Source organism: Nothoprocta perdicaria, unplaced genomic scaffold, assembly GCF_003342845.1.
Source record: "Nothoprocta perdicaria isolate Ctin4 unplaced genomic scaffold, notPer1 scaffold_214, whole genome shotgun sequence".
Lineage (NCBI taxonomy): Eukaryota > Metazoa > Chordata > Aves > Tinamiformes > Tinamidae > Nothoprocta > Nothoprocta perdicaria.
The window spans coordinates 821,550-838,151 of NW_020455360.1; the positions used below are offsets into that span (position 1 = coordinate 821,550).

General features: G+C 36.9%; 1 protein-coding gene across 3 annotated transcripts in view; it reads right to left on the reverse strand.

The window, feature by feature from the left end:
- Positions 1-16,602, reverse strand: part of SCAPER (S-phase cyclin A associated protein in the ER) — a 129,973-nt gene that overhangs the window by 81,668 nt on the left and 31,703 nt on the right. For all 3 annotated transcript variants that reach the window (XM_026038638.1, XM_026038637.1, XM_026038636.1), the window contains exons 15-19: positions 14,382-14,537; positions 13,288-13,430; positions 10,339-10,420; positions 8,995-9,147; positions 8,460-8,567 (exon numbers count right to left, since the gene is read on the reverse strand). In XM_026038638.1, the coding sequence (XP_025894423.1) occupies positions 8,460-8,567; positions 8,995-9,147; positions 10,339-10,420; positions 13,288-13,430; positions 14,382-14,537 (642 nt within the window). The remainder of the gene's footprint in view (positions 1-8,459; positions 8,568-8,994; positions 9,148-10,338; positions 10,421-13,287; positions 13,431-14,381; positions 14,538-16,602) is intronic.

The following is a 16,602-nucleotide window of genomic DNA, read 5'->3' on the forward strand; positions in this document are numbered from 1 at the left end:
GGGCGCAGAGGCCCAGCCTTCCCAACGGAGAGGCCGTTTCAGGCTGAATCTGATACGGTGCCTAATTAGCCGCGTCTCCATTGTGTGTAAACTAACCAATCATAAATGGAAATCCTGCCAGCTATTGGACTTTCACCCACCAAACTGCGCCAAAATGACCTTGGAATTTGAAAAGTTTCATTTTTTTTCTCTCCTATTATTTTTCATTTTCAATCCCTTCTGTTTGTCTGGATTCTGGCCAGCACTGAAGCAGAGATGCCAGAAGGCTGTAAGACTGGTTATTCTTATTATTCTTGTGTTATTTCCAACTTTGAATGCTCAAGTTTGGAAAGAAAAGGCATTCTTATAAGTTCTCTACCCCAAATTTGCAGACCAAGGCAAAACTGAAAAATATCTGACTTCAGCTGTTTATCTCAATTCAGTCTTCAGAAATTCCAAATGTTTGTTTTTACTTTTCCTCTGGTATCAATATTAAAATAACCCAAATGAAGAAGATTATAAAGAAAAATTTGTATTAGCTTAGAATACATTATAATTGCTACAAATCATTTACCATTTTACTGTGGGGGGGGAATTAAGATAGACATTTTGTACAAATATAAAGGGCACAAGGCTAATGTATTCTGGCAAATCTATACTAGCTACTCTGAAAGCTACATGTAAATACCATTGGATTAACATGCATATTTACCTGCTTAAAAATAAACAGTATTCAGTAATTGGGGGGGGGGGGGGGGGGGGGAAGCGGTTCGGTATTTATTACTGTTGTCAGGAATAACATTTTCTAACTTGTCTATGATCAGTTAAAGCACATATTTGCCAATTTTTCATGAGGTTTTTACGGTACAATTTTAAATCATGTCACCACAAGAATATTTGTTCATGATTTTATGACATATTTAAACAAAACTCTACAGTACTCTATTTTTTCCTCATAAGCTAGGACAATATTTAATATGAAAAACACATGCTGCAATAGACTACGAGTTATGGCAAATGCAAAATTTGATCTTCAGCATTTTAACCAGTGACTGTTTGAAACACAAGTGGTCATTAAAGCTCAAATCAAATGGGATCAAATGCTATTACAGTACCACAAATGATAATKTATTTCAAAATATGGGGAGGATTCAAAAAAAGGGAGGTATGTACATAATACTATTAACAAGAATTACTTTTTATTATTTATGAAGAAAAACAATGTATATTTATGTACTATTCTCTCAGAATGAAGATTTTTATTATTTACTACATCCGTATGTTAAAACAGGCTCAAGTTAAGAATGAAGATAGAGCATAAAAAATTACTATATGTTTGAAACTAAACTCTAAACTTTCATTGTACAACTTTTCCATTTGCTTCAAGAATTTTATATATTTTTTATATATATATATATATATATATGTATATGACAGACATACAATGCTTCTTTACATGTTTATAGGGAATACTGTGGGAAGTGCCAGCACTTCTGGGCACCTTGCTTGTCCACAAGCCCAGCGTGTTCATGATTTCCTACGTTTCCTGCCTGTGAACTGGGCGCGTGGGCAGCACGCGGAGCGGCCTGGAAGGCCCCAGCTTTTCCCTGGCTTGAAGGGCAGCGGGGAGCAGGGAAATGAAAGTGCAGCRGGCTCTGCCAACAGCACTTTTCCTTATCCTGGCCGGGAATATTCAAGGCATCCAAACCACAAGGAGGAAAGGTGCAGCTGCTGGCAACCATCTACCACAATTAAAGACACAGCCAATAAACAGTTAATCAYGGGCATTTTTGCCAAGAAGAACAACACTTTATAACGTATCAAATACAAAAAGCTATTGCTGCTCAAGGTGGAAAAACTCAAATGGGTGCACAAAGCACAAACATGTTCTGCAAACGGCATCATGGATTAAACTCGCAATTTATGGGATAGTGCTTGACAGCTTCTTCCAGGACCAACAACTTCACAGTAAAATCACAAGGCCAAAAAGTTCCCATGCGGAAAGTGCTGCAGCTATCCAATAAATATGAAACATCCGTAAACAATACTGGACCACAAATGCTTGGCCTGACTCCATTCCTCTAGTAACACTGAACTGCTCAAACACCCCTTTGTTTCTCAGATGAAAAGAAATCAAGCAAAGCAAACTCAGTCCTAACTGGAAACTTAACTGATCAGAGCATTTTTTGCTTATGGATGATTTACAGGTTGCTGCTGCTGAGTGCTACAGAGAGAAGAGAAATGTGCTCCTCTTGCAGTGTAAAGCACAGCTACTTCATTGCATTACAGGAACAGAAGCAGCTCCACGGGAAAACTGCAACCTCAATCGAGCTGGACAACCCTCTTTCGCTGCCGGGACAATATAAAGTGAGATAAACCAGGCAGATGAGTTTATAGGACCACCGTGGTTTTATTTGTTTGCCTGTTTTTAAATCTGTTTTGTTGGGCATGGGCAAGTTGTGTTTCCATTTGCCTGCACTGCGACTACAGGCCGGAAAAACCCACTTCCAAATAAAAATTTTATTTCAAACTGTGCTTTTTTTTTTTTTTTTTTTTTTTTAAGAACTCACTCCAGGTTTCTAATTTGGCACCCCGCACACTTCCCTCTAGTCCACGTGGCTTCAAACGCACCCACAAAAAGACTTCTCCCCAGTGGTCCTCCTATTACAGCACCAACACTAGAAGGAAGACACAGCACTGCAATGATGCCACAAATTGTTTACTTCCCACAATAATAATAATACCAATTATGAAAAAAGAAACAAGTAAATTGCATTTGGAAAGCTATCGTCAGACACGAAGGAAGAATGAAATTATAAGGGAATGTACAGTCTATAATTCTAGGGAGAAAAGAAACAGGAATACTGTTCAATAGCTCATGAAAGTGTATATGTACTACTGTTCTACTTCAAAATGATTTACATATTACAAACYACTATAGCTAAGCCAAGACAATCGCCTCTTATTTTAATGGCTATAACTGATGACATAAACTGTTAAAAATGTTTGAAAGAAGGGGAGAAAAAAATAAAACAGTTGAGCCTGGAGTGCAAGTACATCCTGGGATGAGACCGCGGCTGTGGACCTGAGGCACACAGAGCTCACAGTGGGGGAAAAAAAAAAAAAAAAAAAATCAGCCCCACATGAAAGCCTTAATGCAAAGAACTAAGTTATCAGCCATGATGGAAGAATGTGAAACAGAACACCACAAGCTTTCAAAAATTACAGTGAAACGAAGAATCAAATGGTTAAAAGTATGCTTTGCCGCCCAGCCCAAGTAGATGGAACATGCATGAACGCTCAAGAAGAAAAAGGACTGTTACTCTCGTATAGCTTTGGAAGACCAAACACGAATACGCGCACACACACACCTCAAATTCCTCTAGGAGATGGAATGAAGAAACTGCTCATCCTTACTATTACTTTTCATATATTCTGTTTCGCTTAATCGTATCTTTTAGAAAGGTTAAAGAAAGATTTCACAGCATAGTGTTGGTTCATTTAAAGAAAAGAAACAATCAGAAATGAAAGCAAAAAAGGATTTTTTCCCAGTACTGCTGAGGCTGAAGCAATAAAACAATAATTATACAGCATCTAATTTTTGACAAAAACAATGTCAATCTAGAAAACTTTACAAAATCCAGGCACTGCCAAGGCTCTTCACACAAAAGTTCCTTGTAAATAGAGAAGGCAAAGAGCAAAGGTCAGGCACGGAAGCATCCCCAACTCTTTCCTCAGAAATTTCTTCCGTAAGAACTAGGGGAAGATGCACACAACTAAGTAACACAGCTTGACTGCTTTATGAGAAGCAACCTCTCATCCCTAAAAGCATTTGGGGACTGAGGCTCAGCTGAACACCAGCTTTGCTCACTCTGCTGCCRAAAGCCTCCTGCGGCCGCGCTATGGGGCCCCGGCTAGCGCGGCCGCGCTGTGCCCGCACATCCCACCACATCCCGRCAAAACGCAGCTCTGCCAACGCACGGGTGCCCGGGGACCTGCCAGCGCCGCCTGCTCCTTGTAAATCAGGCCGTGGAACGGGAGGCCRCTGCAGCCTGGAGAGGAGAGGGCTGCGCCACGAGCAGCCGCTCGGCCTGCGGCCCTCCTCCCAACTCCCGCACTTTAAAGCTGGGTCRCCACAGAACAGCAGCCGCTTCTCTCCAGCGTGGGATTACATTTTCACTTGACTTGGATATCTCTATTATTATTATTGTGGATTACATTTTCACTTGATTTGGATATCTCTAACTCTTGATTTGGATATCTGTTTYGTTCTCTTCCCCCCAAAAGCACATTTTTCACACATGCAAACAAAGGTTTGTCGTTATGGCTCCATCTGCTCCTCTCTGGAATGCCTAAGATTCTAACGTGCATCTCAGATAAATTAGCCAACCCTCTGCATGCCTGCTATTTTACACATTTATTAGAAGTACTCTTCACTTATCAGAAACATTTGTGGAGGGCACAGCTATATGGTGTAGTCGCCTTGCTATTTAAATGACAAGAGATACAGACAAAAGATAGCCCGAGTTCAAAGGAGGAAGCTATAATATAAGGTTACTAATGTAATGAATATTTTCCCAAAGCAAGAGAAAAAAAAAAAAAAGAGAAAAAGTAGAGGGACATAAAAATGATTCATTTAAGAGCTACAGGTGGGAGCATGAGTACACAAGGTCCTTGCAGGACCTAATCCCTCAACCTAATGGAATCAGGGCTTGTCCTGCCAGGGTTTTCCGTGGGCTTCTTGGTGATTAGYGGCCCAGGTGTCCAAAGCCCTCTGCGCCATGGCCCCAGTTTGGCAAAACAGCCCTAGTGCCAACACACTCACTGATCCCAGAGCAGTCAGCGAAACCAAAACGTTTAAATGCACTGCACTGAAACTGGTGTTGAAGCTGCAGACAGGAAACCAGAAAGTAGTAATTTAAAGAGAAGGTGGAGCTGTGCATTATATGGATTAAGAGTTGTATTTAAGCAGGCCCAAGAGAGGGAGAGAGGAAGCCCACAGAACACGAAAGGTAATGGTGAGATGAKGAGGGTGTGGGACAGTGATAACACGGAAAATTTTTAACTATAAATACTCAAAGGAAGAAAATCAAAAAGGTGAAGTTGTGGTACAGACCTAAAAATAATTTCGTATTTCCTAAGCATCTTCATAACAGAACTATGGGTTGCACCACACAGATTGCATTTACAAGTGAATTCCCCTTATTAGCTGCATGTCAGCTCTCACACAGTGTATGATTAGTTCCCAAACAACAGTAAACTGCTACAATATGGTGTCTACTTTTATCTCTTCTGTTTATAAACATGTTTAAAACATGTTTATTAAAACTGCAGAACCTACAGATGTTATAATAAAGAAAAAAAACTATGGAATATCTTTATATCTACCAAGAATAGTGACTAGGATCACTTGGCCCGCAGAAATTAGTGCCAATGATCATGTGATCCAGCGCTTTTTTCTTTTTTTCCTAAGAACCAGCAAGCTGTTAACGTGCTGCTTACACTCAGATTGACCAACAAAAATCCTAACTGTAAGAAAAGGAAATTACACATGCATTACTTAAAGCAATTGCCAAAGTCTTAAGGATATACTTAGACCTTACCTTTTGTGATACTAATAGGGACAAAATGAACATACTCCAATGCCTAGTGTGGTTTCCCAAGGAATAACAAAGAAATTGCACGGTCAGATTACATTAAAAAGAAACCCAAAAGACAACAAAGCTTTCTTTCTAGGGAGCTACCGATTATGCTTAACAGGCTTAAAACAAAATGAGTCAAAGATCAAGAGTAAGTTATCTGAGGTGTCAAGTGCATAAGGTTAAAGGTGAATTTTTATTAGGTCAGGGGTGATATAAATAAAATCTCTTATGTCAAATAAGAAGGGGCACAGACAAGATGTATATAATATAAAGACATCACAGATGACAAGTAATAACTTTAAGTAGTACAAGTGTGTTCTCGCCACAGATATCTTCACTGATTAAAAAAATGGAAAGCAGTGATGAATAAGTAACTACAAACATTGCCCTGCTTCACTGGGATCCATTTCTATTTTGTTACAGTGCTTTAGGAGCTCATTTTCATGCATGTAAAAATTCATCTAAAGTTACAGTATGCTTTAGCTGTGGATAGAGGCAAAGTTTGGCATTCACTGTACACACTGAATAAAGTGCTATAGAAAGCAGATTGTTCTGATAAATGTAATGGCTTTTCTGCTTCACAGCAACCGTATCTCTGGGATGCAGATCTTATTACTGCTCTTTGAAAAACGAAAACTGTGAAGATGGCCTCTGGCCAAGGAAATTTCAGATTACAATGGTATAATTCAGTACTATATACTCAGGCTAATTAAGATACAGACATAAGTAATCTATAAATATATGGTAACAAGGGCAGTGTCTGTATGCTGCCAGGATGCTGCATGCTATACATTGACTCCGTAGGGCTCCTTCCTATCCTGTTGTGTCTTCGTTCAGTTTTCCTGTTGCTCTTACACCAAGCGAGCACTCGGGGCGTCTTATGAACTTAACCTTAACCTTGGAATTAAGCTCACGTGGAAGCGTTTTGCTGGGAAGAGGCAATATTTTGTGCTGGGCACCACTAAGCCGGGCTCTCCGTGCCCTCTAGTGGCAGCTCCCTGCCCCAGTCGGTGCAGTGACAGCAGGGACCCTTTTCCTGGTGCATTTACTCAAGTGAACCGATTCTGGTGACCCTGGGCATCCAAACCCAAACTCGAAACAAGCCAAATCCCAGTAACCAAAAAGGGCTTTCATTCAGGTTGGAAAAGGGAAGTTTCATAAGGTTGGGAGGTTGCAAGCTGCAACTCGGCAAAAACATATGTCTCCAGACAACTTGCTCTGATTTTAATAGGTCACTCCTCGGGAAATAACTATCTCTGGGGATTGCAGTCCCTCCGGGACTTATCTCATCAAAGTATTTTAGAAACTGAAAGGAAACACACCATTAGTCAATGCTAGAAGCTGTAAACAAAGAAACTAGTTTAACTGATAAAAGCAAGATCAAAAACAGTAAAATAGTGACCAAAAAAAAAAGAGGCATCTCAAAATTAGAAGTGCCGGGTAATTCAGCACCACAATTTTCAGCATTATTAACGATGATGCAGACCTCGTAACCTAAGGATGAAGATATTTTAAGCAGCATTGTACTTTTCCCCCCACTTACTACTTGCTGAGATTCTCTAGATATTGCTGAGACTAATCATACAGGAAAAAAAAACAATAAGGAATTGAGGAAATTCTAGCATATCTAACTACTATGTTATTATTTTAATGGCTTGTTATTCATTTTTATTGGAAACATGAGCATCAGACTTATGCATTACAGGCCCTTGTGAAGCATCCTTTTCAAATATATTTGTAAGAGTGTTAAGGGCATTTATGTGATGCAGATGTCTGACATRTTTAATTACTACACTGATTTTTGACTGTCCTTTTAACAGCTATAGATTGYATTTATTATAGAAATGAAAAACTGCGCATTCACTGTGGCTTCAAGMAAACATTATCTTCTGCTGCACTTTGATTTAATATTGACTACTGACTGCTTTTCAGGGCATGCATTTTTCACTGCTAAAGCTCTCATAGGTTTTGGACCAYGCTCCCCTCTGTCCATCAGTATGACATACTCAACTTGACTGCCCTCTTATGAGGAGGGGGAGAATAAGACATTCTGTGACAATGACTTTATATTCTTCATCATCCCAGATGACTTTTTTTTTTCTCTTTAGGCAGATAGTTATTCTGCAATTTTTCTCAAAATTTTCCTCAAAAATGGCTTGGAAGAGACAAGATATAGGTGAAAGAATGAGTAAGGGATTGCCAAAGATATTGGAAAACTAGATATAGCCAAGGTGAGGTAATAAAAAAAATAGCATTTTTGTTCAGAGGATGAGCTAGGGGCTTTTAYTCAATATTTTAATACCTAGTCTTTGTAGGAAAGCTGTTTTGCAGCTACACTGAAATGGGTTTTATTTAAAGCAGTAAAGAATATTTACTCTTTGGAATAGTATCAAAGGAATGAAAACAAGACAACCGCTTATGGAACATAACACAAAATTCACAAAGCATGAACCCTTCAGAACTAATTGCCAGTCTCATCCAACTGAAGAATTTAAGCAGTGTATGAAAGGAACAGGAAAAGTAAAGTAAAATGGAGACATTTTCAGCACATGAGATTTTTATGATGAAAAGGTAAATATAGTGAAATTAAAAAAAAAAAGAATTTAGTGGAAAACAGTCACATTTCTATAGCTAAAATATTTCAAATGGCCATCACAGTTTGAATTCACMGTTTCCTTCATTCATTTTCATTGGCAGTTTAAGATATTTTTCTTCCAATGCTAACAAAAATCCAATTGTTCAATTCTTTTCTGAGAACTTTCAAGATGTTCTTAGCACYCTTAGCTGGACGGTATTTAAAACTAAAGGTAAGACAGTAAAAATTGTTAAAGAACGTACCACTTCTTCATCCGAGAGCTCTCGTCCCTGGATACTGCTGTTTTCTCTCACAGCTTGTTGGTGTTTTTTCCCTTTAATATGGCTAAAAAGGTATACTTCTGAAGAAATCTGCAATGATAATGAATCATGAGCTTTTTTTTTTTTTTTATTTTGCTTAATAACATAAGAATCTATAAACAATAGTATTTTAATACATGCTGATTTTTGGGAATGTCTTCAGAATCCAGTATGTAATTAAAGCAACGTCTCATAAATATGATGTTGAAACATTTTATTCCTTTTCGACTCCYCCTGACCCCTCTGACTATGACTGAAACTATGAATTAACTTAGCAGTTAACAGAACAACTAAAATGAGTGTGTTCCCAAAACAATGTACTTCACAAGGCAGAGCAGGAATACAACAGATTCACAGTGCTCTCATCCGCTCTCGTTATGCAAGTGATGCATAATTTGTATTTCTAAGACTTAGGTTGGGCTTATGAGTCCAACCTAAAACTCACAAGTTTTAATAGTATTTGCTCTATCCAACTTACCATGACACTGCATAACGAGCATTGTTTCTTCCGTTCATACGGTGTAAGTTTTGGTGCATAATCAGTATTAGCATGTCTTCCACTGCTTAATTCAGCTGCCTTCTCCTTTCTTTGTTCAATTTGTTCCATGTGCCTCCGAATACTTTCATCGTGCTGAACACAAGATAATAAATGCAACAAAGAGAAAAAAATAAATTGAAACAAACAATTAAAYAGTGCAAAGAAATACTGAGAATTACCAAATATTGTACAGTTGTAAATGAACTTATGTTAACTGAAATTATAAATTTTCATTTATAAATAACTAGAAATTTTCATTTCAATAAAAATTGAAATATATAAATATATATATAATGAAATAATATATGATTTCAATAAAAACTGAAATTCTATAATTGAAATCATTTTTCAATTCCAGAAGGCATTAAAATTCCCCACAGATATATATCTTAATAATATGCTAAGATTTAAAAACCAACACTTTTTATTTACAAGGATGGGATTTATAAGTCATTCTATAGATGTGCGCTATATGTAGCATCYCAGATCTTCTGTTTCATTCTTCATAAAGAAAGATAAAGAAAATGCAAACTCAGCTTCCAATTCCCTTGTTACACATGCTGTTCTCCATGTTACACGTGAAATAAAGTACAAATGAAAGTAAAATAAATCACTTGTTATTTATCTGCAGTGGCTGGCACAGTTCACAAAAATCTTGTGAATTCAAAGAAATACGAAAAAGAATTTCAAAGATTATCTAAACCTTGAAAGTGAAAATTAAGTGTTTTTGCAGTCTTTACCTTTCTTGACAAATAATGGATCTCTCTTCAGAATTTCAGAGACTTTGCTCTCCGACTCTCCAGTGGAGAACCAACTCAGTAGCTGAACTGCAAGTGACTCAGTCCTTATGCCTATTTATTGCAGCCACTGGAGCCCTTCATGGTAGAAAAGAGCTGCCTGMCACACTCTTAGCAGCTCACTGCCAGTACCAGTGCTGGTGGCTGTGACTGCTTTGGAACTGTTTTCACCAGCTGTAGGAGAGCTATTACATACTGATTTTCCTCACAATTTCATTCAAAATTACTTTTCCTGCAAAGGACAAATTTATATGTTCTCATGTTCCAAACTTTGAAATGAATGTAATTCCATAGGGCTCAGCCCTGTCATTTCCAAACTGTACCATGCAATTGTACAATGTCTTCTTAATGCAGAAGTCTAAGGAAAATCTTCATGTAAAGTTACTAAGTTCAGGATACCTTTGCTAACAAAAACAAACATACATAAAATAATTTTGCAGAAATTTTATGTTATGAATATCTTTTCATCCAAAGCATCTTTTTATACCTTCAGCTGAATCTTCTTCTGTAGTTCTTCCATGGCTTCCTGTTGAGCCGCAGTAAGAGCTGCCAACCTCTCTTCTCGATCTCTAACCAAAAGACAATAAATAGAGGGGAAACTCGTAATAAACTGTACTGTATATTGACAAATTTGTTTGAAATGGAGAACGAGCACACCCGAAACTAAAGATGGAGTTGTCTCAACAGAAAAGAGAAAGCAGTTTAGTTTCAGAGAATGCAGAAACTAAGATTTTGATGATTTAATAGAAGCAGACCCTCTGAGCAGAAGGCTCAGAGAAAGCAAAATTTTARAACAAAAAGCCATTGAAAAAAAAAACCATAAAAACACAGAGAGAAGCAGAGAGCAGGGAAGAAACAAGTCTAACAGTGAACACTAAGCACAATTGTTCTTTTGGAAACTAAGTGAAATCTTCCAACCACCATCAGGGAGTAGGGGGTGGACGAGATGATGGATGAGAAGTATTATACACTGTGTATGTCATCTCCCTGAAGGTATATAAAGAAAGCCTGAATCCCAGGCTTTCCTTTTCCTTTTATTGTTACTTTAAAGGACTCCCAGTTCATACAGTGAWCTGAAACAAAACATACCGTAAGACCCAAAGCCATAAGTTACTTTAGCTTCTTTTATATTTTTGAATATTTGTTTAATTCCACAAATTATGACAAATTGATTATCTCAGGATAACTTTCGGTTATCTTAAACACAGGTCATCTACAGTATACACAGGTCCTTCTAAAAGCAAGCCTTTTGTACAAATAGGGTGCAGTTATACAGTTTTATGATTTCTATTGACAAGAATAAGATTTTCCATATTATGGATATGGACCAACTATTTGGAATATAAAATACTCAGAAATTGCATCTAAAATCTTACTGGAATCAAGTTAATGTACCGTAAGGGCAGAGGGCCTTTTCAAGTCAATTTTAAATACACTGTTCCTTTCATACAGAGACTTTAATCACCACCAGATGCACACGGTAAAGCATATACTGAAGAAACTTTACAGAGATATTCCAAAAATGACTCATTCCAACAAGTATTAAATCTTCAGGATAAGAGTCACGACTTAGCAGGGAAAAAAAAAAAAAAAAAAAAAAAGATTTCTCTGAGGTTTCACCACAACATGCCCAAGGTGAAAGGGACAGCTCTGACTAACAGCGAGGACCTGCAATTACTGAGCACCAACCACCATCAGCAGGAGCAGTCTAGTCAAAACCATAGCTCAGTGGCATGAAGTGCCACCATTATCACCATTCAAGTTTCTTTGCTATTTCTGAAAGTCAAAGATACTTGGACATCTTCAGTGAAGAAAAAGTAATGATATAAAAACCTCACTTGGCTGGAAAGAAATGCAGACTACCACATTTTTGCAATAAAGTAAGAAAGCACATAATCATTGGCTTTTATGAGATAAGAATAATGATAAAAAGCTATCACTAGATATAAAATCGTCAATGTTATGCAATGCAAAATTACAAATTTTAAATATTCTTTTCTCCATGTTTGCTAACACAGATTTCTAACCATCTGGAATGGAACTTAAATTTTATTAGACCTCAAATGAATTGCTTGTTATATTGATGACAAACATATCTCCCCAGCAAACAGAAACACCATGCCCAGAATGCAGTACCTAAGCGAGTTATCAGATTTGCCATGATTAACCTTAATTGGTATTTTCCTCTTTCTTGTATTCAAGTAACTAAACCTATGCCAAGCCTTTTGGTCTCAGCAAAATTTTAGATCAGCTTCGTTCAGTAGTTCAGCAGCTTTCTAGAAAACTGCCTTGATTTCCTCTGATAAATACAGATAGTCGAGTATCTGAACAGCTACACAGCAAACAGCTGACAGAGGAAAGGGTATATAATTTCAGAAAGATGCAAATGTCTTATACATTTAAGTGTCTCTCTTCCTAAAAAAAAAAGAAAAAAATCAAAATTCTTCTCCAAGTTACCTCTCATACTCCTCAAGCATCTAAGAATGAATTTAAGCTACTGAAGGAGCCCCTGCAAGGCATTCTGCTTTATTATGAACGCCACTCAGAACATTTCGGGTAAATAAAGTCCAAGAAGTCCTGAGAAGGGCCACAGATCCTACCYAGAATTCATTAGATTTTAACATTTAATTGAACATTGAATGTCTTTAAGACGACAAGGAAAAATTATTTATGCTTTTAGAAGATGACAGAAGGTGATCAATAAGCTATGACAAACAAAAGAGCTAAAAAAAAYAGCGATTCTAACCAGATCACCTCTTAATGCAGGAAAAATGTAAAGGTTTGGGGAACATTTGTGGTAGTAATAGCAAATAAAAAGCAGTTTTCCTGAGTTCGTAAACCTCTCTCATACAGCATAATGCCATTCCCTAAACCAAATCATAATTCATCCTCCCTGCACCTCACGTTTGGCTCAACAGAAAGAAGAGCCACATGAAAACCCCTTTAGAGACTTTTGATTATGGGTGAAAACATRAAGTTCACAGGGAGCAGAATTAATGAAGCCTGATTTCCCGGCTTTGTGCCTCGCACATATAGCCTCTGGTGTCCACCAAAAGGKGAACTCAAATTGATGTGAACGAGTCCAAAAGTTACTGGGAAGTGGGAGTAACAGGGAACACGAGAACATTAATCTTGCTTCCTTTGGAAACCTAAGCTAAGGTAAATTACTAAAAGGTCTTGCRAGCAGTAAAACTAAGAAAGAGTAATTTTAATAATATATAACAAATTATATCYTCTCCTGTTACACTGTGCATGTATCTAAGGAATACAAAAACCTATTACAGAATTCTGATTTCCCTTTGAAACCATTTATTACTCTTTAAAATACTCAGCTTGATGTCCTGAGAAGGCCCTGTTGTCTTTATATTTTACACGGAAGTGACAGTTTGCCTGAAAGCATAACACATGAGAGGGAAGAAACAAGCCSACCCTTTACCTGGCCCTTTCCCGTGCTGCATCTTCCCGTGCTTTCTCCTTCTCTTGTCTCTGCTGCTCAATTCGTGCCTCCTGTTCTTTCCTCTTCATCAGCAGCTCCTCGACTCGGGCTTGCCGCTCTGCTTCCAGGGCTCTCTTACGCTCCTAGGCAAAGTAAAGTAACTTCTAATTTTTCCTTTAAAAAAAGATGAATTTGAAGTGGAAGCTGTATTTTAAAACATCTCCTTATATAATTTATCTTATTTTCATGATGGTGCAAGAACCATATTTCTATTAGATAAAGAAGYAGAAAGACAGTACAAGCGTGTTCACAAGTCTGAACACAGATTAGAAATAGTTGCACGAACCAAGCCATGCATTAGCTGGTCATACATTTCCTGAAAAACTCTCTTCACAAAAACAACTGTATTCAATTAATCAATTAATGAAAATATTTAAAAACACTTAAAACATTGGATAAAGGTGAAGTGCAAACAAAATATGTTCTGAYAGAATATTAATCTTTTAATCACAGTTCTAAAATTGTTTGCACATTGGTCATATTAAAGAGTTTTGACTGTATATTTTTGTTCTATCTCTAAATAATTTTTTTCYCACTATTCAGTTTTCACTTGGCTCTGACTATAATTAAGAAACTACACAAGGTATTGTAAACTTTTGATAGATTTGCTATAACCCTACCAGCAAAAAATGTCAAAGTAATCTAAATATAAAATTTCAAACACAGTTAAGAGATTTATGAATAGACTTATCAAATATGTAAGTTTTACCATATGAAAATGTGATTGTTTGATCTTGTTAAGCAGTCTGGAGAGAGTACTGAGACACAGCAAGGGCAGATAGAGTACATGAGAAAAACAGAGCAGGAAGCCATCAACTTGAACCTTGGTCTGGCAGGAAGAGCATGGACTTACCTTTCTCCTCCTRCTGCTGAAACATTATAAATGAGGTATGTATGTGTAATCTTCTCTGAGGTTGCAAAAAAGGTAAAACAGAAAATAACAGACTGCAGAGCCAAAATTAAAATAATAYATTAAACAGATATAATTAAAATAGGTATTTCAATATTCTTCTAAACCTAGAAATAAGTTATACCTGTACAGCTTCATCACGTGCTTGCTTTTCCTCTTGCCTTCGTTGACGCTCTTCTTGTAACTCATTTAAGCGTTGTTCATATTCTTTTAGTTTATTCAATACATCATGACGTTTGTTCTGAGCTTCTAAGGTGTTTATAAAAGCAATTTCATTTACCTGCAATTAATCAAAGTGTAAAAATCTGAGGAGTTAAAAGTAGTTTTGCACTGTTTCTTCAAAATTCTCTTAAACTCAGTACAGTAATATCTATTACTCCAGATAAATGAGAGAATGAGACTCATTTTACATACAGTTTTACCTACAGTTACAGTTAAGTAAATATAAAATGACTAGGAATGGTGGTAACATAATCAATCTCACTGGCTAAAAGGAATTATTAACATTAAAATACTTATGCTACTGTTCGTAGCTTTACTTGTTTAAAAATAAAATATAGCTTAATTTACACTAGGTTACAACTACTCTAATGTGCTTACAATAAGCACACCACTCCTTATGCTCCTTTTTTAATGGAAGAGTCTGTGAAATAAAAGAAGAGATTAATGGAATGATATCATAAAACAGAAAATTTTGGTAAATAACAGGAAAAACAACAGTCTTCCCAGCAAAAAGACTTTATTACTCTCTCTCCTTCTCTCCAATACTTGGGAAATTCAGAACGCCAAGACCTGAGTAGATAAAAAACCTTAACATGAAAAAACAGAAGTCATCACAGAATCCCAAAGGTCTTTCTATCTAGCTTTAAAATTAAGAGTATTCACTGAATAGAAAAGTGAGTGCATGCATTCTGCGAATAAGGAAAAACACTGACAAGCTCAATTATCCTAATATTATATTAACATAGCCTATTTCACATTTATCATTTTGTTCCCCATATAGAAATACATAAAAAGCTAGAAGTACTTTAATGTATACTAAACATATCAACAACATCCTTTTCTACTAGTTACATTCATTAATAAATATTTTGTCCTCTCAGCAAGAATGCTGAAAAGAATTTTTGCCTACTTGAGGTTTTAAAATACAACAGCTTCAGCAAATTATACATAGCTGAAAAAGGAAACTCTTACTAAAGTCTAGGCTGATTGCAGAACAGAAGTTATTGGGAAAATAAATGATGAAAATACACTAGTTATAAACAACATCAAAAACCAATGGCTGAAATAGAAACGCCTTGTTTTACCTAAAGGGCAAGTTCTGTTAGTCTGAATTTGCAAAATAAATGTGTAGACAGCAGATCAATGGACAAACAACAGCCGATCACAGAAATGGTGTTAGGGGATTTTTGTCACTTTGTTTACTGACTGGAACGCATTTACAGAACAGATTTCACAGCTCGGTAAGCAGGTAAGCAGTGGGAATTTAGAAAACCAAATGGGCAGGAGTCATCCTGGCCTTACAGCTACACTGCTCATGGGCTTGCACTTCTGTGAAGCCTTCTCAGCCAATTAAACCTTTATTTCCAGAGCAGGAGAACCTCAAGAGGCAGCAGATCTTACACATTTAAACATACACAATACTTCAAACATCTGCTTAGCTGGGAATTATGGTAAGTGTGATTTAGTTAATATGATTATAGAAGTCACACTGGCATAATGAAATAATAATGAAGGTAAGCATGTTAGACTGAATTAGGTAATCTAGAAACCATTTTAATCTAAGAGACAGAAACAGTGACTCGGTAAAAACGTCAGACCAATTTTGTTGTGCTTATGTTAAACAACCAGGATGAACAGATGCAATCACAGCTGGGATGCAAGATCATTAGTAATGCAACATTTCAGTTTTAAAAAGAAAATGTATTTTTTATATTTTTACTTTACATTGGTTAAAGAAAACTAATTCTTTAAAATATTTCATTGCGTTTATCAAGAGGATACGAATAAAGCAATCCAACATTCACCTAAACGCTCATCATCTAAACCAGGTCTTAAAGTCAGAAAAGCATTATTCTTAAAAAAAAAACACAGTGTGCTAATTATATGTTTACATTCATTTCTCACTGGTACAAATCACAGCATCAGAACAACATGAACAAAACATAGTTGTTTAACAACATGGAATGCTGGATGCAGAGCAGACATTTAACCCCTTGCACTCCACGTGCTGGACTACAGAAAATGTATAAACACATCTGCTGCCCCTTCCAGGAGCACTAGTTACCGTTGAAGATGCTGCCATGAACTGCTGGAACAGCAGCAGCAGCGAGACTATCAGCTCT